Source organism: Giraffa tippelskirchi, chromosome 6 (genome assembly GCF_054371585.1).
Source record: "Giraffa tippelskirchi isolate mGirTip1 chromosome 6, T2T-mGirTip1v1.2.pri, whole genome shotgun sequence".
Classification (NCBI taxonomy): domain Eukaryota; kingdom Metazoa; phylum Chordata; class Mammalia; order Artiodactyla; family Giraffidae; genus Giraffa; species Giraffa tippelskirchi.
The window spans coordinates 58235732-58258193 of record NC_137280.1 but is presented as its reverse complement, the minus strand read 5'-3'; the positions used below and the strand labels follow the sequence as shown (position 1 = coordinate 58258193).

The following is a 22462-nucleotide window of genomic DNA, read 5'->3' as shown; positions in this document are numbered from 1 at the left end:
CCAACCCCTTCCACTCCGCAACCCTCTCTGACACTGTATCAGACCGCTCTTGTCCCCTGGGTCACCTGAATAACTTCACAGGGGCCTCAGAGCCCGAGGGAGGGAGGACCACCACACCCCCGGAAACACACCAGGGGTTTAACACTGCCTGTCTCCCTTGCCTCTGGCTGCCAGGGACAAATTGGGAGTTCTGGGCCTGCGGTTTCAGGAGGGAGGGGTCAGGAGAGACAGGAACTCGCCCTGCTGCCATAGCACGGCTGGCCCTGACCTAAATGACAGTGACTCCAGGAGTCAGACGTGTGAAACACAAGGGGCCAACTACCCCTCACAAACATTTCAATTTGGGCATACGGGAGGGGAGTGTAGAGGGGATAATATGAAGTAAAGAAGTAAAGGCTTCCCTGACTTCAAGGTTTAGATGAGGAATAAGAAGGGGGGAAATGTTTCTTATCCCCATAAGGACATTATTTTATATGAATTCAAGTGGTGCTGGAAGAAAAATTGAGAGGCTTCTTTAGGATATACAGCAAGGAGCAATAAAGAGAGAAGAGTGGCAAAACTGGGTGCAATCTGATTTACACCAGGGATCTTGATGGGAAAGATTAAGGGCAGGAGGAGAAAGGATGAGATGGTTAGACAGCATCACCCACTCAAAGGACATGAATTTGAGCAAGCTCTGGGAGATGGTGAAGGACAGGGAAGCCTGGGGTCATAAAGAGTTACACATGACTGAGAGACTGAACAACAACAAAGGGATGAAATGGAATCTGCATCACAACCAACAGGTTCAGGAGTTAGCGGAAGGTCAAGGACAACAGCGCTGAGCTGACAACCCTGAGGCTGGTGGCTCAACTAAGGGGAGAAACAGCTCAAGTGTCACAGCCACAGCCCCAAGTCTCTGTGTCACACAGCAGGGCTCTCCCCTAAAGCACAGTCATCAAAGCTCCAGACTCCCAAGCCAGATTTTCAGGCCACGCAACTACCATTTGCGGTCACAATCCCACCAAAGTCCACCTGTGTGCAATGCCTCCACCTTACTGATTCGGTCAGGGTAAATGAAACAGGAGTTCAATAAAGCACCAAGAAGCTCACAAAATAGAACTTAGGTGAAAATACACCAAACTAGTAGTCAGGTTCAAGTTGTGAAAGAAAAAATTGCCTTAAAACTTAAAAAAATTCCTTATCTTAAATGCTGCTTTTAAAACAATGTGGCAGAAACATTATTAAATTACTGTAGATTTCTCTAATAACACATAATAAAGAGCTTTCCCAGAAACAGAATATTACTACCTGGAAGAAGAAAAAAAAAACTATCCAAAAACAAGGACATCCAGAAAATCAATACTTTTTAGGATTAAAAAATAATAAAAAAATTTGGATTTTAAAACCGTGTTTTAAAATTCAACAAATAATTTCCACTTTCGTCTTTTTAAAAAAGGAAAACAATAGAATATGGTGCACACAACACAGTGGTATTTTGTGATTTCTGACATGAACACACCTGTAGCCCAGTCAGTTCTGCAAACTTGGAGGGGAGATCGGTCAGCCCAAGGCCACTCTGGAAGCCAGTAACAGCTCCCTCTGAGCTCACAGGCCCTTGCCTTTCCACGCTGGCTCTGACCAAGCCTTCATCAGCTTTTTCTGCCACTGACAACCAAACAGGGAAAATAAATGAATTTTACAATAGTTATTTTCCTCACAAGTTTGGAGAAAGAGACAATGTGAGGGAATTTGTGTGTGTACATACAGCGACATGTCACAGTGCTGCACAGCCAAAGTCACATGCTTACCGAAGCAACAAGCAGGCGGGACAGCATGGTCCTCTTAGGACTAAAATCATTTCTCTACTGCTCACACACTTCTAAGATCTAGCAGCATCCTTCATTAACATGAAACGCTACCCTAAAACTAATAGAAATGCATCTACAAAACCCACCTGAAATGCTTTCAAATACAAAATGGATCGACCCTCTATTAGAACAACAAAAACATTTGGGTATTTCTTCTAAAATCCTCCTCGCCATTTCCATATTTCCTTCATTTATACCAACATACATTCCATAATATCCAAGACAGAAATTTCTGGCTTTAATCATTTGCTCTTGAGGAGAAAGTAGTAAGGAAAGGAAAATAGTTACTACTATTTATTCATCAGGGCAACTTAACCAAACATCCACAGTAAAAGTGAATGAGGTCACCCTCAACATGTACCTGGAGCCCTCTGCTGGGTCCCACCCACTCTGCCTCTGACCTGACACCCACTTTGAGGAGCCTCTCCGCTGGGGGAGGACTGGGATCCAAGAGGCATTCTCAAAATGCTACCCATACCCTTTTCTCTGAAAGAGCAAAGTCTGGGAAAGGCCATGACCACAATAATATGTAAGTCGCAGAGCACATCAGGAAAAGGTCCCTTACAAAACTCTCTGAGCCTCAGCCAGTTGGTTTAAATTTTCTCAAGCTCATTTCAACAGACTACCAAAAACTCAGGAAAACTTGACATCCCTTGCCCTCTACGTGCTCCATACTAGAGCAAGTCTAAGACAAAGACGGGGCTCCTTTCTGAAGCCAGGTAACCAGAACTCCTTTCTAGGCGCCGACCTGCCCTGCCCACGGCTCTGCAAGCCTCCTCAAGAGTGCTAGATATGCAGCGAATGACCTCATCTCCCTGACTTCAGTCTCCCCATCTGAAAATTCCAGATAGTAATACTTCTCTTATACTTGTGCTAGGGATGAAAATAAGTAACATAAATGAAACATTACATATGGTGAGCTTCTTCTCAAAGGAACAAGAACGTTCATGCCATTGGCTGCCTCCTGTCTTGGGTGGTCACAGGGCAGACCAGGAGAGGCGGGAATCACCCCTGAGGACTAAGGGGAGAAAATGCAGGGAACAAAGATTCTCAAGTCAAACTCTAAAATGAACAAACCACTCTTCAGTTTGCTGGATACAAGCACAAAATTCAACAATTTAAGTTTTGTTTCATTCATATCAAACAAACACTCAGAATGTGTGCCAGTTTCAAACTTATGGTTAACAAAGGGGAAGCGGGGGAGGGATAAATTAGGAGACTGGGAGTGACACAAACACACTACTATATGTAAAAGAGATAACTAACAAGGACCTACTGTGCAGCACAAGGAACTCTACTCAATATTCCATAATGACCTACATGGGAAAAGAATCTTAAAAAGAGTAGATATATATATATACATATGTATAAATGATTCACTTTGCTCTACAGCAGAAAGTAACACAACATTTTAAAAATATTATGTATAATTCAGCTTAAGGTAAACAGTTGTCAGATTTACCAAATAAAATATAGGATGGCTATGTTTTATTCCTAACTACACTTCAATAAAAATTTTTTAAAGGTGTGCCAATTTTAACATGAAGTAAAAAGGTGACCAGAACAGAGACTTGACGACCTCCTTGGGGCCAATGTTAAACTGATCATTAGCAAGCTCTGTTGTTGTTCAGTTACTTAGTCGTGTCCGACTCTTCGCGACCCCATGGACTGCTGCAAGCCAGTCTTTCCTGTCTTTCCTGTCCTTCACCATCTCCCGGCATTTGCTCAAACTCATGTCTGTTGAGTCAGTGATTCCATCCAACTATCTCACCCTCTGTTGTCCCCTTCTCCACCTGCCCTCAATCTTTCCCAGCATTAGGGTCTTTTCCAATGAGTTGGCTCTTTGCATCAGGTGGCCAAAATAATGGAGCTTCAGATTCAGGATCAGTCCTTACAATAAACATTCAGGCTTGATTTCTTTTAGGGTTGACTGGTTTGATCTCCTTGCAATCCAAGGAACTTAGGGAATCCTTCAAGACCTAGCTGATCAATAAAGTACTTTAAACAAAAAAAATCATCTCCTTCTGTTATAAGAAGCATGTTGCTCTAAAATTCCTTTGTAGAGTTTCTCAAGAAAACTGAGCAACAAAGAAAAGTGAGAGTCGAGCAAAGTACCTTCCATTGTTGAGATCCAAGCACGGGCTGTGCATCTGTAGTGAAATCAGGTCGTCCTGAAGTACCGACCCTGCCTGAAGGTGGGATGAATCTGTGCTAACTGAATGAACAAGAGTCAAATCCAAGGGCAAGAGAAGAATTCAAAAACCTGCCAGATGTTGTGTTCATGGACTGGGTGGGCTGTTGTCTTTGAAACTGATCACGCACTTTGTTTTAAAATTTTTAATGATTTTGTCCCCCGATCAAGTGTATTTATCTATAAATTATTCATACTCACACAGAAGCAAGGCGCTGATTTATATATATCAAGGTTTACTGACTAGCAACACAACAAAACACAGTATAGAGCAAAGAAATGAATCCTAGGATACAGGAATATAATAAGTAATAAGAGAAATATTTAGAGTCAGTGAGGAAAAATTATTTAGGAAGTGAAGCTGAAAAATTATTTGGAAAGCATTAAAATTGATCCCTATCATACACCAAAATATATTAAAGCATTAAATATAAATACATTAAGGCAATAAATGTAAATAATGAAATCATGAAATTACTAGAACAGAATTAAACATTTTATTGATTTCATCATTTTCACATGCCCTCACAGTATAGACCCTTTCTTTTCCAATTACTTAATGCCTACATATAGCTTTAGACTGGCTTCCCAGGTGGCGCAGCTGGTAAAGAATCCACCTGCCAATCCAGGAAACCAAGAGATGTAGGTTTGATCCCTGGGTCAGACGGTTCTCCTGGAGGAGGAAATGGCAACCCACTCCAGTATTCCTGCCGGGGAAATTCCATGGACAGAGGAGCCTGGCAGGCTACAGTCCATGTGGTCACAGACACAACTGAGCACACACACGCACACAGTTTTAGATTAAAAGCTTGGTTTTTGTAAGAAAGTTAGTAAGTGTAAGTGAACATACTCATTTTGCATACTTAATGAATCTGATACAAACACAGCAAGAGAACATGTTGTTGAAGGGTTACCTGACTTGAAAAGAACTTTTTCTACTTTCCTGAGCCCTGAGAACAGTGGTCCCAGCCTTCAGTCACAGACACAAATTACAACAAGAAACTGTGTGTGGGCTGGAGAGGTCACAGCTGGAGTGAAGATGGTCCAATGAGGAACCTTCATCTTCTTGGAGGCTTTTAATTGTTTTCTGCGTTATTTTGGAATTTCAAAGTATATCATGTGCTCAAGACCACTAGTCATGATGGAAACGCAAACCAAAACCAGGATGAAATACCACCCCGCACCCATTAGAATCGCTATTTTTTAAAAAGGAAAATATCAAGTGCTGGTGAGGATGTCGAGAAACTGGAACCCATTGTTGGTGGGAAAGCACAATGGCTGGGCCACTGTGGAAAACTATGAGAGTTCCTCAAAAACTTAAACACAGAATGAACATGTGCTCTACTGTTTTCACTCCTAGACATATGCTCAAAAGAACTGAAAGCAGGAACTAAAACAGCTATTTGTAAATTGATGTTCACAGCAGCATTTTCAACAATAAATGAAAGGTAGAAACAACTCAAGTGTCTGTTAACAACTCCAGTGTCTGCTAACAAATGAATGAATAAATAAGATGTGGTCCATCTATAGTGTGGCATGGACTCTGAGGATATTAAGCTAGGTGAAGGAAATCAGACACAAAAGGACAAATACTGTATATCTCCACTTACATGAGTTACCTAGAATAAGCAAGTTTATAGAGATGGAAGGTATGACAGAGGTTACCAGAAGCTGTGGGGGGCGGTTGAGGAAAGAGGTGGGGAATTATTATTAAATGGGTACAGAGTTTCTGTCTGAGATGATGAAAAAGCTCTGTACATTGGTGATGTTTGCAACAAGTTACAAATGTACTTAATACCACTGAATATATATAAAAAATATTAAAATGGTAAGTTTTATGTTATGTGATGTGTATTTGCCACAGTTTTTTTTTTTTTAAAAGCATTCATGGATTATGTGTATACATATATGAGAGTTTACCAAGTAAAGAATGTAGTTTTGTCTCAAAGTATAGAAACATCACTTATTCCGTCAACAAACATGTTAAATTTCTAGACACTCCTGGGCTTTGTAGATTACTGGAGGATCCTGTGTGGATGGCGTGACAGGCCCTAGGTGCCTCTGCATCACCTCCAGCCTCAGGGCTATTGGCTACACCCTGCCGGTGCTCACCCAGCTCTCAAGCACAACACCTACCAGAGATCGGCAAGGGTTTTCTCTGCCACGTAATTAGAGAACACATTTGGAAAGGAAGAGAACTATTCTTGCATTCTGAAATATGAGCATCGTTCTGTTAATAATTCCTCACAATCACCCCTCAAAACAGGTCAATGACTCCCCTGGTATAGTTCAGCAGAAGGTGACACTGGAGGTGTCCAGGAGACACGACAAGAGCTCCTCCAACAACTGCTCAGTGGGGCTTCCGCCTGCAGGCCACCTGCGGAGTCCCATGTGCCTCCCCAATGGCAGGGGCTCTACTCACAAGAAGGATACCTACTCTTCCTTCTGTCAACCTTCACATAACAGGAAACAATTTTAAAACATGTTCTATGATTCCATGATGAGTGTTAACAAAGAGCCATTCAATCTCTTTAGGAGTGTGTGAGAAGGGTAGACCTCAGACACACAAGGCAACGGTCATGCTCTTTTGTGAGATGTACGTGTGTATGAAAGGAAATGACTTGACGTAAGGAAATATCATTTAAACTTCTTAAATTTCCTCTTAAGCAGTCTGAGTAACAGTCACATATACTGGAGTACTTCCCTCATCTCCCTTATAAGCTAGTTTTTTTCAGCACTGCCTACTCAAATTACTTTCAGCCATCAACTTTGACATCCTCAGAATCATATTAAAAGAGGCAACCCACTCCAGGATTCTTGCCTGGAAAATCCAATGAACAGAGGAGGAGCCTGGTGGGCTACATTTCATGGGGTTGCAAAGAGCGACACAACTGAGTGACTAAGCATAGCACAATCCGACAGAATCTAGCATAGATCTAAGTATGTCCCTTCTTTGTGCCTCTCTGTACCTATAGAATTCTACCGCAATAGCCATAACAGAATGCTGCACAAACCATGAACATTTGCTTCCTGCTCTGGTCCTACACGCAGCACCTCTGCCCTCAGAGAGGGAACTAAGAGCACCTCTTCCACAGCACCTATCACCCAGCACTCAGCGCCTAGCGCCCAGCACCCAGCAGCACCAGCCTGGAACAGAACAGTTACTCGGCGAGTGTTTGTGGAATTGATGGATGGATACACTTTGGATTAGATATGCATTTAGAAGTGAATTTTTGTTATAGATAGCTCCTCTCCCTCAAATTTAGCAGACATCTCCATACCAAATGAATGAAAAATAAATCTCAACCAGTAACTTCAGATTTAGACAATTTAACACACATAAAATATTCAGGACAGAGCCAGGCACATTAAACGCAACAAATCCTAGTTTTTTTGCTAACTTCTGCCCGCTAATATTTAAAGTTTTAAATCATTACTATTAGTTTCAAAAACTTCCAATTATAGATACAAAGAATTCAACACCTCTTTCTGGACCAACCCCCTCAATGCAAGCACCACCATCACTGACATTTCATAGAGCCCACAGCCAGACACCATCCCAGCCTGAGGGCATGGGGTTCGTGGGGGGGCAATAGTCAGAGAGAACGGTAGGTGAGTAGGTGACTACAACAAAAACAATGTGGTTTCTAAATTCTAATAATAGCCTGTAGAAAAACACACATTTAGACACACACCTAACCCTAGAACTTTTAAAGCTATTAGCAAGACTAACATTCCAACCAACTGCCTCTCTTCCACCCCACTGTTACATCTAAAAATAAAACAGCACATTACCCAGGCATATTTTGCTTGCTTCAACGAGGAGCTCAGAAAACCCCCTCATGACTTACTGCAGTGGGATCAGTCCACTGTACACCATGAGTCAGCACTTCTCCACATTTCTGGAAATTCCTTACCAGGAACATGACCTACAACAGGATGCCAACTTTCCATTTCAATATGTAACAGGAAGTATTCAAACATATTTCACCTAAACTGGAGAACTGTTTTAATGTAACTGCTATGATACAGAAATAAGAGAATCTACTGAAAGGCACTGCTTAAAAAAAAAAGAAGAAAGAAAGAACTTTTCTACTTTAACACACACAAATTGTGATATGCTAACCCAGAACAATCAATGTGAACAAAGCACTTCGGTGCCTAGAAGACAGGAAAACACAAATTAAGTTTAAACTTAACTCAGTTACTGTCCAATTTTCTGTTGCACACACTACTGCAGAGTTGAACGACTTTTGGGAAATCTGTGTGTATTATATTAAGAGTCTGCTATGTTTTGTTTTGAATACCTGGCTTGGCCAGTAACATAATATTCAGAAACAACAACAGTAATGCAAATATTTTCAGAAAGAAAAACGTCTATAGCATATATCTTAATAGAATATACCTCTCCCCTAATTAATGGATTGAAGTTACTACATTAACACGTTACAGAGACTTCATGTTTCAGAAGTCATGTTTCCGAAGATGAACACATTTTACACAGCCTGTTCATTAACCACAGCACCCGGGCCTCAGTGCACCGTTCCCCCCTTTACACTCAAAAAGGTGCTTCTGCAGATAAAATGTCAACTACAAGAAGTTGTTTTTCCAGAATTCTTAAAGAGAGTTTCAAAACTTAAGTTCAATAAGAAGTCAAATAACTCAGCCATTACAGTCATTAATAAATGCATTTAACATTCGTGCAGCATCAGAATGTTAGACATCTGGTTCTAATTTCAATTTTGGCTCAGAATAAAAGTGCCGCCCCCACAATAGTTTGATTATAAACTGTTCTCTTCCTCCTCTTTCTTTTTCTTCTTTGGAAGCTGTTATCCTTCATTCTTGCTGGAAGCCACCTGACCACTGCCAGGAAGAGGAATGCAGAACATTCCCAGGAGCGGCTGTGACGTCAGCCCCGCATTCCAACACTCTGTGGTCAGGGCTGTCGGGAAAGCCAGCCTCCAGCAAACCCTCCAGTGAGATAACAGCGGAGGCCTGCACTAAATCTCATTAAGAACGCCTTCATGTGATGCTCTAAACATGAACAGTTAAAATGGCAGGGGACTAAGCGAACTTATAAAGTACATGTAACACTAATCTTCAAAAATTTTATATGTTTCTTGGAAGAAAAAAATACAGAAAATGATTTAACAACAATGATCAACAGACTGATCTTAGGCTTAGGCATTACTATGCAGATCAGGTAAGATGGACAACAAAATAGGCTGGGTTTCAACCTGCAGAACTTCCTCAATTAAACAACCCCACAACCTCTCTCCAAACCCTCTTATAGGAGGAAGAGATGGAAGTCCCATTCAGGGACTTCTAAAGCAAGCAGTGGATGCATTTAGAAAGTAGCAGATGTATTTTCTCTGGAGAAAATTATTGCATAGAGATAGAAACTGAAGGTGTAAATATTACAAAGAAAATACAAACATGCACATACTCTTTTTACACACAATTTTCATTTGTAACTTCCTGGGCTTCTGTCAAGTGTGTTTGTTAACTCACTTGCAAATATATTCTTAAATATATGCTGTAATTAGGGCAACCAATATCTAACACAACTGTGAACTGTAGTTTCTGGATAGAGACATGTGTGCCACACTGTGTGAACACACCCACCTACCACTAGGTGTGTGTTGAAGAGAGCACAAGGTAAGAAGTCAGGGGATTCAGGTTCTAGTCCTAGTTCTGCCTCCAGAAAAGTAATGACCTTTTCTGAACCTGCTTTCTCATCTGTAAGAATCTAGTTCTACTTATACCACAAGGTTATCTGAAGAGCAAATAAGAACACAGACATGAAAGTACTCCAAGAAGTTCCTTGATTAGCTTCCGTCTGTTAGGTATTGTAATGTATCACTACAAAATGCATTTCAGGGATGAAACTGGGAATTCATCACAGTTGCCAAAGTGTCTGTCTGTAACTAGAACTATCCTATAAAAGCCCTAAATCAAAGTAACTCAAACTTTCTGCCTTCTGCATAGCCCAGAACAGAAATGAGAATATCTGGATGCTAGCAATGCAACAGTAAAATACAGAGAAAGAAATACGAAGACTGGGAGACATCTGTTATGTGTCATGGTCACCCACCTCTTAACTTGACCCCTCAGGGAGCCACAGAAAAGGTCAGTATGGCAAAGGCTGCCCTTGAAATAGGCTCCCGGATTTCAATGAGGTAAGGAAAAGTGGAGCCAAGGGCCCAGAAGCAATCAGGCAGAGCACACATAAGAACCCAGAGGACCTAAGGTATTAATACACCCTGAGGTGCAGGAATATTTGGTGGAGGATGGCTACTGGGAGATTTGTGGAAGAGCTGAGAATCTAAAGAAACTCCCATATAACCTCTAGGGTAACTGACAGAGGCCCTGCCTGATCAAGCACCGTAAGGTCCAGGAGTATCCTCTGGGTCCCAGCCTGAGTCAGAAGCAGTCCCAGAGCCCCTGATTCAGAGAGCAGCTGGTCCTTCAGGAAAGAACCCTTCACTGATATCCTAATCCTGTAAGTTAACTCTTCCTTCTACTCTTTCCCAAAGCGTTACTTTTGGGGACAAGTGTGCACTGGAGAAAGAGAAAGCTAGACCTTTCAGGACTTACGGGTCCCTGCCCGATGTAATGTTGATCCCCGAGGACTTGATACCCCTGTGCTTTACTGGTCAAGTTGAAGGTTTCATGAGTGACAAACACAAATGAAGTCTGTCTTATGATCATCTGCCCAGATCCTGAGTTTGTGGATGGAACATATACTCAGAAATAGGAAGAACTTGCACATTTGCACCTTGATTCATATAACGAGAACTGCTGTGATGAGACGAGCTGAAAAGAAATACAAAGTTTCTCTGCCCTGCAAACAGCAATGAAAGAGATAACCGCATCTTCTGAGGGATCACCTCAGACTTAGAAAAGCACGCTGCTGATTCCTCTCTCTCCTCCTGTTCGGCATCAGGCCTCCATAGAAGACAGACGGCTTTGAGGATGACAGCAGTTACCACAGATTACACCAGGAGCAGCCCCCCAGCTGCAGCTGCAGATCGAGCTGTGAGTTCTAGTGGAGAGAATCAGCACATTGCCTGCCCTGGTTGGCAGCTACTGATCTCAGAGCTGAATCTGTATGTGCAGGTGTGTTTCTCTGTCCCAAACAGCAGAGAAAACAGAAAGCTGCTTGCTTTCACCTGGCTGACAGCAGGCTACTTCCACCTTGCTGACATTACACGATGTAAACTCCGGTTCTTTCCATAGCTCAGCCTGCAGGTACCTCATCATCTCACTGTTTCACATGACAAGAGGGCATCATACGGATAGAATTTGTTAACAGGAAATAAAAGGTAGCCTAGGACACCCTGGCAATACAAGCTTGTACCACTGGACAGAAGATAAATACTAGAAGAATTCAGAGTAAATTTTGTGCCCTGTGCAAAATTTCCAAAGGTGCTATGATGTGGAAGCATGTTAAGGTATTTCCTCCAAAGAGAAAAAATGTTGCACTCTTCATCTGCTACCACCAAAAAGGAGGCACAAATGTCAGTATCTCTCATTCCACCCTCCTGTGTTCTTCTCTATCTCCTGAGTGACCTAAAAGGCTCAGCATTCAGCGAGGTGAGAGAACGCACTCCATGTGGGCCAGGATACAACAGGATCTCTGTCATGGTCTCAGTAACCAATGGAAATGCCTACAGCTGACTGACATACTTGAAGCCAAAACAGAAGAGCAAAAGGACCAAAGGTCTGGGGGCTAAGCTATGCTTTAGTCAATAAATAACTGTTTTCCTTTTGACAGGAAATCCTGGCTTGCTGCTGGCTCCCAGTGGTGACAGGACACCTGACTATATTAGATAACCATGCAACCTTGACAAGGGACATGAGATGACCATGGACTTATCATGAACTGGGCACTGTCTGATCCAACTAGTGATAGAGATGGATACATCCAGGAATACCATGCCTGCAAGTGAAAGTGGTATATGTAGCAATACTAAGGGTGAAGAGCACCTGAAACCAAGTTCCACAAACAGGAAGCTTGTACTCTTGTTTTACATACTCCTGCCACACCTGCCATCCTTCCCTCAGCCCACACTTATGGCCTCATAGGAAAGTCTGCATGACAAGTAATCTGAAGAGAAAAAGTCAGGTCTGGTTTTCAGATGGGTTGATGTGACAGGGGGCAGTGGCTGGAAATAAGTGTGGTAGCCGACTCACTGGAAAAGACCCTGATGCTGGGAAGGATTAAGGGCAGGAGGAGAAGGAGACAACAAACGATGAGATGGTTAGATGGCATCATCGACACAACGGACATGAATTTGAGCAAACTCTGGTAGATAGTGAAGGACAGGGAAATCTGGTATGCTGCAGTTCATGGGGTCACAGAGTCGCACACAACTTAGCAACTGAACAACAAGAAGAATCATGAAACAGCCATCTAATAAGCACAAATCTATTCCTTGAAAGCTGGTTTGATTCCTGCATGAAAGGTAGGAAAAGAGTAAAAATCGAAACAAAGTGAGACAACAAAATATACTATCCTGCATGAGTATATTCTACTCAGAGTATGTTTCTGAAATACTTGGCAGGGTATGAGGAGAACAGCAAACTGCACCCATATGCCTTTGCTGGACCACCAGTCCACCTTCCTCAACAGCTTTCCCTAACGGAGGGGCTTTGGGTAAAGACAACACCAACCCAGCTGCCTCTATATGCAGGGCAGCATCACAGGAGAATAATACCATGGCTTCCCAGCAATCTCCTAACACAGTCTCCCACTTTCCATGGCAACTTCCTCAGGACCTGAAGAGAATCTATGAATCATCTGCTTCTAGAACATGAAGTTGCTTCCCCGCAGATCGAAAGTAACTTAAATAACTAAGTGTCCATGACACTGTTAGTAAAAATGGTGATAGACACAATGCAAGCAGATGTGAGAGCCAAGAATTTTGAATGTTATGACCCAGTCAGAGGCTGACCCAACTGCCTGCATCAAACAGCTACACTTAAACTGTATTAATTCTGTTCTCTCACCTATAGTATGGAAATGACAAATTCTACAGACATCCCACAAAAGAGAGCAGGTAACAAGTTAATTCTGTATTGGACTGGATTCATAGTTCTTAAATCAATTATTTCTAAAATCCTTAGGATTCTACACACAGGTAAAATCAAACAGGCATTTCTATTTTCTGTTACCAGAAAAAAGAAAAGCGTCTGAGGCCAACTTTGGAAAGGGAACAGAGAGTCAGAACTGTTTTTACATTACTGTCTTCTCTGAAGGAGAAAAGTATGCAAAATGACAAACTGATCTGTTCATAGACACTGCAGAAGGTAAGAGCTGACCTTCAGCCCAGTGAGAAAGTGGTCCAGGATTCAGAACCACTGAGAGGGTGATGCTGTGACTGGGGTTAGAGAAATCCCTTACGTATTGGCGTTCCCACTATTCTAGTCTTTGGATTATTCTTTCAAGATTACATTCCTAAACAGCTAAGGATGGCATTTTTACTGAGTAAAATTACTGAGTAAGCTATTAATCAACATATATTCACGTGCAATGTTATTTTTAAACTTCCTCAAAATATCCATGAATGTTCCACACAGTTTAAAAAAAAAAAAAAGCCTGATACTACAAAAAAAAAAAAATACTCCATAATATGCTTAAGATTTGTGGTCAAACATATATCTACTTTCCAATCATCAACCAGACTAGTCTGATTTTTTTCTCCTGGTCATTTTTCTCCAGCCATTAAAGGATGGTGATGGAGTCCCTACAGTGTCACCATGCTGGGCTGAACGAGAGTATAGCTCCCGTGCAAACAGCTGGAGACTCAAGGATCCTGCTTGTGTGGAACTACTTACTGTTCCTGTCTGCTTGGCGCTGATTGATGAGGTGAGCACTCCTGTTAAGTGAACACTACCTGTCCTGTAAGCTTGTGGAGAGAGAAGGAAAACTTCCTAAGCATTTTCATGTTAGCTAGGCTAGGAAGATCTAATAACTGAGTGCTTTCACAGCTACAAATACTAGTATGCATATTCCCACCACCATTTCAATTCCTCAAAAATGAGCTGGTTATCTAATCTCAAGATCTTCTGAGAAAACATGGATCCATGGACAGAGGAGTCTGGAGTCTGGTGGGCAACAGTCCATGAGGTCACAAAGAGTCAGACATGTTTGAGCAACTAACACCTTCACTTCACTATGGTCATATGGTCTTGCAAAGCCAATTTCCACTTCTACCACCAATACATGTGCCTTGCCCTCAAGAAGCTCACCATGTAGGGGAAAGATAGAAGTGTGACTGAAGTGATTTTCTATTAGATGTGTTATAATAGAGGCATGTGGAAGGCACAATGGGGCGTGTAAGACAGAGCAACCAAGTGTGTCTTGAGTTGAGAAGAAGAGGCAAGGAGAGCATAAACTGAAGGGGTAGGAGAGGTACAAGTTTTGTCATGTGGACCTGGGGTCAGGAAAAGCCCTCCAGTAAGAAAGAACCTTGCCTACAAAGGCAGAGGGGTGGTGTGTGTGTGTGTGGACTCTCAGTGACCACCATAAGCCACTGTCATTTTGAGAGCTGCTGCTGCTGCTGCTAAGTCGCTTCAGTTGTGTCCGACTCTGTGCAACCCCATAGACAGCAGCCCACCAGGCACCCCCATCCCTGGGATTCTCTGGGCAAGAACACTGGAGTGGGTTGCCATTTCCTTCTCCAATGCATGAAAGCGAAAAGTGAAAGTGAAGTTGCTCAGTCGTGTCCAACTCTTAGCGACTCCATGGACTGTAGCCTACCAGGCTCCTCCATGGGATTTTCCAGGCAAGAGTACTGCAGTGGGGTGCCATTGCTGTCTCTGCATTTTGAGAGCAAGACCATGCAAAAGTCACCCACTTCTATTCTGACTTTTGTCTTTGTCTCACAGATTATCATTATGTTAAAAATAATGAAAGAAAAAACAACTTCGAAAAATTAGGAAAAACTTCATCATTCTAGCTAGGACGTGTGCGGATAAGGCACGTTATACTTCTATGATCTGAACTCCCAGAAGGCAGTGTGATTGCTTCCAACACCTTTCAACTAAGAATACATCTATACTGAATTATGAGATATTTCCTGGGTTCATGGATGTGCTTTAATCTGACAGGTCACGCTGTGTCTGTTTATCTGACAGAACTCACGTGCTATGCGCAGTGTCTCAAGAGGGAGACACACCAGGAGAGCAGGGCAGCGACACTGGCCGCACTTTCTCTACCCGGGAGCTCAGAGGCTGTGCTCTGTGCTCACTAACAGCCCACCTCTGAAGACCATGGCCACAAAGCAGACACATTTTTAAACAAGGAAACTTTTCTTTTTGCTTTTCCAATCTTTATTTTTACAATAAAGAGTACATGTGGGCCAACTGGGAAGCTGCATTAGACATGAAGCATTCCATTCATTCATTAATGTATAATATTTAACCATAAGCTTAATGCTGGAACTATCATGTTTCTAACAGGCCTTCACAGCACTTGTGCCCCTGCCAGGAGCTGCCTGTGATGCTGGATCAAAATGACTGATGTGTAGCCTCTCTGAAAGAAATCAACCTTGCTCAAGACAGAAAAAGGGCAGTATCCTCTGACCTCAGTAAGTCTTCCTCTTTCGGAACAAATCCACAGGACACTTTATCCCTAGGACTTCACTTAGCTTACCCTAAATGTGTCACCTCAGTAAGCAGTGTTGAACTCAATGCTCTGTTACCTAAAATACTCACCAAGGTTACTTCCTAATTCTTCACAGAATTTTCAAAATTACTGTGTGAAGTTGAAGCCTCTGAACCACACAGTTATAATTATGTTTTATGTTATAGAGAAAAACATGTAGAAACAGTCTGGTTCAAAATGGAGTATTTATTATCATTTATCTTCAGTCATCTTACGGAAAAGCACAGCAGATTATCCTTGCCACACGAATCAGCAATTATGTATTTACCTTGTGATTACTTAATGAAATATAAACTTGTAACCTGTGTATGATTCTGTATGTGTATTATATTGGTCAATTTTAAAATGTATTAGAAATTTAAATAAAGTAATGCAAGTAACCTGTGATATCCTCAGCCTGTTGTGGAAGAATTTAATCAGAGACTAATGATCACTCACTACAGACACAATGAAAAGATCCTTCCTCTGGGGAAGAAGTTAAACTTAAAGATCTTTACAACGACAATGACAACGTTAGTCACTCAGTCGTGTCTGACTCTTTGTGACCCCATGGACTGTAGCCCACGAGGTTCCTCTGTCCATGGAATTCCCCAGGCAAGAATACTGGAATGGGTTGCCATTCCCTTCTCAAGGGGATCTTCCCCACCCAGGGATTGAACCTGGGTCTCCGGCATTGCAGGCAGATTCTTTACCATCTGAGCCTGCTGAATTCAAATCTAAGAATTTATTGATGAATGAAATTTAAAAAATGCCAGTAGGGATGCTTCCCTCGTGGTCTAGTGATTAGGAATCTGCCCTGAAATGCAGGGGATACCAGTTCAATCTCTGGTCCAGGAAGATCCCACAGGCTGCGGAGTAACTGAACCTGTGTGCCACAGGTGCTGAAGCCTATGTGGTCTGGAGCCATGCACAAGAGAAGCCACTGCAAGGAGTCCATGAACCACAAATAGAGAGTAGCCCTCACTCTCTGCAACTGGAGAAAGCCCACACAAAGCAATGAAGACTCAGCACAGTAAAAAATAAATAGATAAATAAAATTTTTTTTTTAACTGCTAATAAAATCAATACCCCTGAGGGACTTCTCTGGTGGTCAGTCCAGTTGTCAAGACTCCACACTCCCAGTGCAGGGTGCCCGTGTTTGATCCCTGGTCGGGAAACTAGACACCACATGCCACCACTAAAGACCCCGTGTGACACAGTGAAGACTGAAGGTCCTGCCATAGCCAAAACCTGGAGTGGCCAGATGAATAGTTAAAACTTAATAACCCTTAAAACAAGTCTGTGCAAACTTTCCCTCTTCTTTTTGTGGTAAAAATTAATATCCTATGCAGAAGAAAACAAACATAGTATCCTCAAAAATAATTTCTGATCCACTAGTGACCACTTATGCCCCGGGAAAATCAAACCCCTATTTCGTCTTACTTCATGATTTTTATCCCTCCAACAAAATTAGCAAATAAGTATTAAATTAGTGTGTATTATCCTACTGTCACATAATCAGTTACTAAAATTACATTTCTAAGAAAAATAAAAACAGAAACAGCCAGATTTTATAAAATCATAGCCCTTAAACAGAAATCTTGATGTGGACCTCCACCACCAGCAAATTATCACAAATTTGTTGCCAGAAGTACAAACAAGCCATAGAGGCAGTTCAGAGCTGCTGTTACATAAAACCTATGTCGAATCCTGGCTCCCTTCCCCTGGCATCACCATGTAATAAAGTGATAAAAATGTTCCTGATAACAAAGTTTTCTGAGACACACTCACAGTTGGTGACTGCACTCACCAGGGAGGATAGATGTGGACAACATCCTGTGGACGCCCCCTGAGGCAGCGGGCAGTCTCCTTGGTGAAGAGAACCTTCAGGCTGGCCCCCGCGGCCCCACCCTGAGAAGGGCCATCAGCCTGTAGCTCTGACAACTGCCTACACGTGGCGACGTGGACAGTGCACTCCTCATGCAGCTCTAGAATCTTCACAGTTAATACTCCAGAGTTTATACCTGGAAGGAGACGGACAAAGGCAAATCCATCATTTCATAAAGCATGTTTTCACTCTAAAACTTGAACCCTTTCAAAAACAACAACAAAGGGAGCATGACCGGGGTCCCCCTTTCTCATGCACCTCTCCACTTCATTAGCTGCCTTGATTGCCTACTTTGAAACGATGCAGTATGACTGACCAGCTGCAAATACTGTAACAATCATACAGATTAAAACTTGTGGATTTCTCTGGAATAATGGGAGTTAGGGCTCTAGACTGAAGTGGATGGAATTTGATCTGGATTCAATCACCGGCTCTCTTATTAAGTTGGCCCAGTTACACAGCATTTCAACACCTCATTTTTCTCATATGTAACATGGGGATCATGCCATCTCCTTTGACTAATATTTGTAAGAATTAAGTACGATAAATAAAGTTGATGGTGTGCATAGCCTGTAACCATACAGCAGAAATCCCAGATATGCACCCAAGGACTCTGTCACATGCTACCGGAGATCGAGACAAGGCTGCACAACTCAGTGTTGTTTGTAAGAGCAGGAAACCGACCCAGCATCAGTCGGTGGCCAGTAGGTAGGCTGTGGGGGTGGACAGAGGAGACTCTACAACAGCTACGTGAGTGGACCTGGTCTGTGTGCATCAGCTCAGAGAGATCTCAGTAAATAAAAGGGGTAAACAAGCTGTGAACAGCCTAACACCCTAATGTTATTTCTCTCAAACACAAAGACCAATAAAATATCATTATTGATACAAGTGTCAGACAGTTACATAAATATGGGCTAGTACAACACACAGAAAACTTGTGATAACCGCTAAATTGTGCGAGAAAGGAGTGTGCCTCAGGAAGGGAAGCCAGGCGACTTCAAACTTATCTGCTGTACTGTTATAAAAATATGTAAAGCAGAAGAGACAAAAGATTAATGTGCCATTAATCCTAGTTAGTGATTACTTATTATTTTTATTACACTCTGCTTTTTAATTAAAAAGTAAATGCATTAAATGAGATAAAACCTAAGTGTCTGGCACGTGTCTTGCTAATAACAGATACTAATACAATTTCATTACCACTTTAGCTAACCGGTTAACTAAAGGTTTTAACGGGGCCAAGGCTGTGCATAAACAGTTTAATTTCATTTCCATTTCTAAAAAGAAATTCCTAAAAAAAAACAACCCTTTCACTTTTCTCTGTCATTTTCCGTTCTTCCCCAAATTGTTCCACACTCTCCTCTCTGAGTGCCAACAGCAAGCGTTCAGGTATGAAGTAAGGTCACAGCACCTCCCCAAAGCACAACCAGGAACAAGGATTTGTAAGGTATCCGTCTACCCTGGGGAGGGGGAGGTGCACCAACAAGCACAATGCTAGGCTGCACTGGTCCATGTGGAGAGTAAAAACACACCGTAAACAACAGCACTGCCTAGAACCACTACAGGCCTCTCTAAGTAAAAGGCAGTCCACCCTCAGCAAGCGAAGAGGAAGAGCAGTCAGCATATGTGGGGTCATTGTGCACGCATTTTCTGCCTGCGCTGGGCAGCAGAGCAGTGAGCGGAGTCAAGTTCACTGGCAGCAAAGAGAAAAGCCCTAGGGTTAGGGCTAGCCACAGGAACATTTCTGGACATATTTCAGGAATTATTAAAACTTGTACCCACACTCAGGGCTCACCCCCAACACTATCCTCCACCACTGGCACCAGCTGCTGCCCAGGGCTCTGAGGCCTGTGCTCTCCAGCACCCACTGCCCTGCTGGAGTTCAGGGCCCAGCGCCTGCCCAGGCAGCAGCGTTCTCCCTCCGGTTACCAGTCACTGTTATGTGCGGCTGATCACAGAGTGACTTAGGTTTTCAATAGTCTGCCTCCAACTCTACAGTCCCTGACAGATTTTACAGAGGGCCAGACACTACAGAGACATGTAAATAGTATTACAGTAGAAATACCTATATATCTGAGTCACACTGCTACTGACTGCAGTTTCTTTGAAGATTTTTATGAGAACTCCTGACAATACCTAATAAATATGAACCCTGATCTGACCATTACCACTGGACGCTTCCTGACTAACAGGTCTGGGAGGGTCATCTTGGCTGCAAGCGGGGCTTGGGGGGGAGGGGCTGTGAAGCTCCTCCCACAGGCCAGCGGGGAAGCCGAGGTCAGCCTTCTCTGGAGAAAGGAAGCAGGGTAACCTCCCCTTCCTCGGCGGGAGACAGAGCCTGGACAATCCAAGACCAACTTTGCATTAGATGCAAGTTTCAATCCGAGCACAGGAGATACTGGTTTTACAAATGACCAATTTTACAATTAGAGGAGGGAACACAAAAAGGCTCTTCTGTGACAGTGGGACAAGTTTTTCATAAACGCTGTTGAGACTCAGTCATGTAGTCAAGGAAGTGTTTCCTGAATCCCAGCCACAGGCAGTGTTCCTTCCCTCAGAAACCCTCAATTGCCTTATCTACACTTATCTTTCTCTTGAGAACCCTCCTTTTAAAATGGAGACGGTATCAGCTATTGTCTAGAACACTGCAAACATTGAGAGAGAGACACAGAGAGCCTACAGTGCAGGGCCTGGTTTGTTACCTGCGCAATAAAGGCGGCCACTGTCATCACAGCACTGTCACAACACTAACTTTTCAAGGCATTTCTAAATCTGTTGATGTTCTTGTACCTGATCCACAATAACTAAATGAAACAGGTAAGGAATATACTAATCTCCCTTTTTGACCAATAAGAAAACGGAACAGGTTAGCTGCTCACATGACTTCTTCAGGGCAGAGATGATCACTGGCGGGACTCAGGGGTTAGGGTTAGGTCAGAAAACTGAGTGTTCTCACAAGTCCCGGAAGCAGTGTCTTGAGGGTAAATGCCAGGAAACTGGGTAAAGACAGGAAACTGAGGATGCTTTTACCCCTATTTTATTATGCTAAAACATTGGACTTGTTTAAAAAAATTTTTTTTAAAGTACACCAGGTTGAGAAATGGACTCCAGTGAGGCTTCTCACTGGCGGGTCACAGTCAGGATTTCAACACTGGGAAGGAAGAGTGTAATCTGACAGAAACCAAACTCTGAGGAACAAGTGCTCCAAACCAAATGGAGGGCACAGACATCAGCACAGCACCAAAGTGGTGAAGACATGGGGACAGACAACTCAGAGGAAATATACCGCTGGTGCTGAGCAGATGAAACACTCTGTGTTACAAAGGAAAATAGTTACCTTAAAGGTAAACATCTGCTGAATGAATGCATCAGTAAGTGATTTACTTTTATCACCTAACTGCTCTAAATAAAGTCTTTGATTTTAAATAAACAAGAGGTCTAAAAACAATCGAGCAAATAATATAAGAACACAATGTATTTTTGATAACTGAATTAAATGATTTATCTGAAATACACAGATGACTAGAGTCCATTTATAATACATGTTAATTCCAATCCTTCTCAGTGGGTTACGCTGATGAATTAATATATATATTGTGAGGACAACGTTCATGAATACCTACATAAAAATACTATGCAAAAAATAAACAAAAACTATAAAAGAAAGTACCAAGTGAGGCAAATTGCTATGTGGGGAGAAATACTGAAATCATCCTCCTATTGAGACAGAAACATCTGTAATTTTTTATTGTGAAATACCTTTCATAATGGTTGCATTAACTTTAACTTGTTCCATTTACTTATCCAAACGTTGACCACAGAGTAACTTGGGATTTTCCCTATATTATTACTCTTTGTCTTCACAGATATTCCAACAGGCTAACCTATAAAGAGTCTGGCTTTAAAATACATGTCCTTCTATTCTCTGAAACTAGTACTTTTTCTCTTCTTCAGGCCAAATCATCAGCAGGTGCCCATCATAGCTTTTCCCTTCAGTCCTCACACCTCATGTACACACATAAACACACATGCACACATGAAAACACACACGTGCACACACAGGCTTCGGGGGGAGGGCAAGACAGTAGAGCAAATCAGGGGGCTTTAAAGTTCACTTGCTTCCTGTGCAGACAGAGGAGCAGGTGTGTGTGTGGTGGGCAAGGGACAGGAGACAATAGTGATATCAAGATATCAGTGTTAGGCTTAGTAAGACTGAGACGCCTCTTAGTTATTACAACAGCCTGGCCCTAACTGACCTCCTCAGATTGGTACCTGACTGCTTGGCCCTATCCCAAGGCCCTCTGGAGCTGTCTCTCTCCGCATAAATTTGATAACAGCCATTCCTGTTCTTGAACCCTTCAGGGGCCAACCACTGAGTAACCCAGGCAACAGTCCACTGTTTTGAAACATTTTTGTAACCAGTTACTTCTCTCTGCTTCTATCCTCAAGTTCCACAGCTCTCAAGAAGCTTTAAATTATTGCTATACTCACAATTTAAGAAAGCACTTCATCATCATCTCCCAGGTGAATGCTCTGACCACAGTTGTTTCCCATCCAGCAGTTTATCTCCGTTATGTCATCACTGTAGCTCTTACTTACCAAGATTTTAACACATAAAATGATTAATTTTGTCTACTAAATCATTAACTTTGCACTGTACTTGGATAAATACCAATGAAATATGTATGAGCTGAATGAATTCCAACAACACAAATCAGTGTAAAGAACTTTGGGACCTCTCTTCTATTCCCGATTTCACTGCTGACCAAGATGGTTGTGACCTCCCTCCCCTCAACTGGAAGTGATGTGTACCCAAGGGACGCAAAGTAAACTGCAATAAACACTACAGTCCAAACTCAAATCCAAGTGGTATTTGATCTATT

General features: G+C 42.4%; 1 protein-coding gene across 7 annotated transcripts in view; it reads right to left on the bottom strand.

The window, feature by feature from the left end:
- The window catches only part of SPIDR (scaffold protein involved in DNA repair), a 274921-nt gene that overhangs the window by 130609 nt on the left and 121850 nt on the right, over positions 1–22462 (bottom strand). For all 7 annotated transcript variants that reach the window (XM_081498011.1, XM_081498004.1, XM_081498005.1 and 4 more), the window contains one exon: positions 17502–17715. In XM_081498011.1, coding sequence (XP_081354137.1) covers positions 17502–17715 — 214 coding nt within the window. The remainder of the gene's footprint in view (positions 1–17501; positions 17716–22462) is intronic.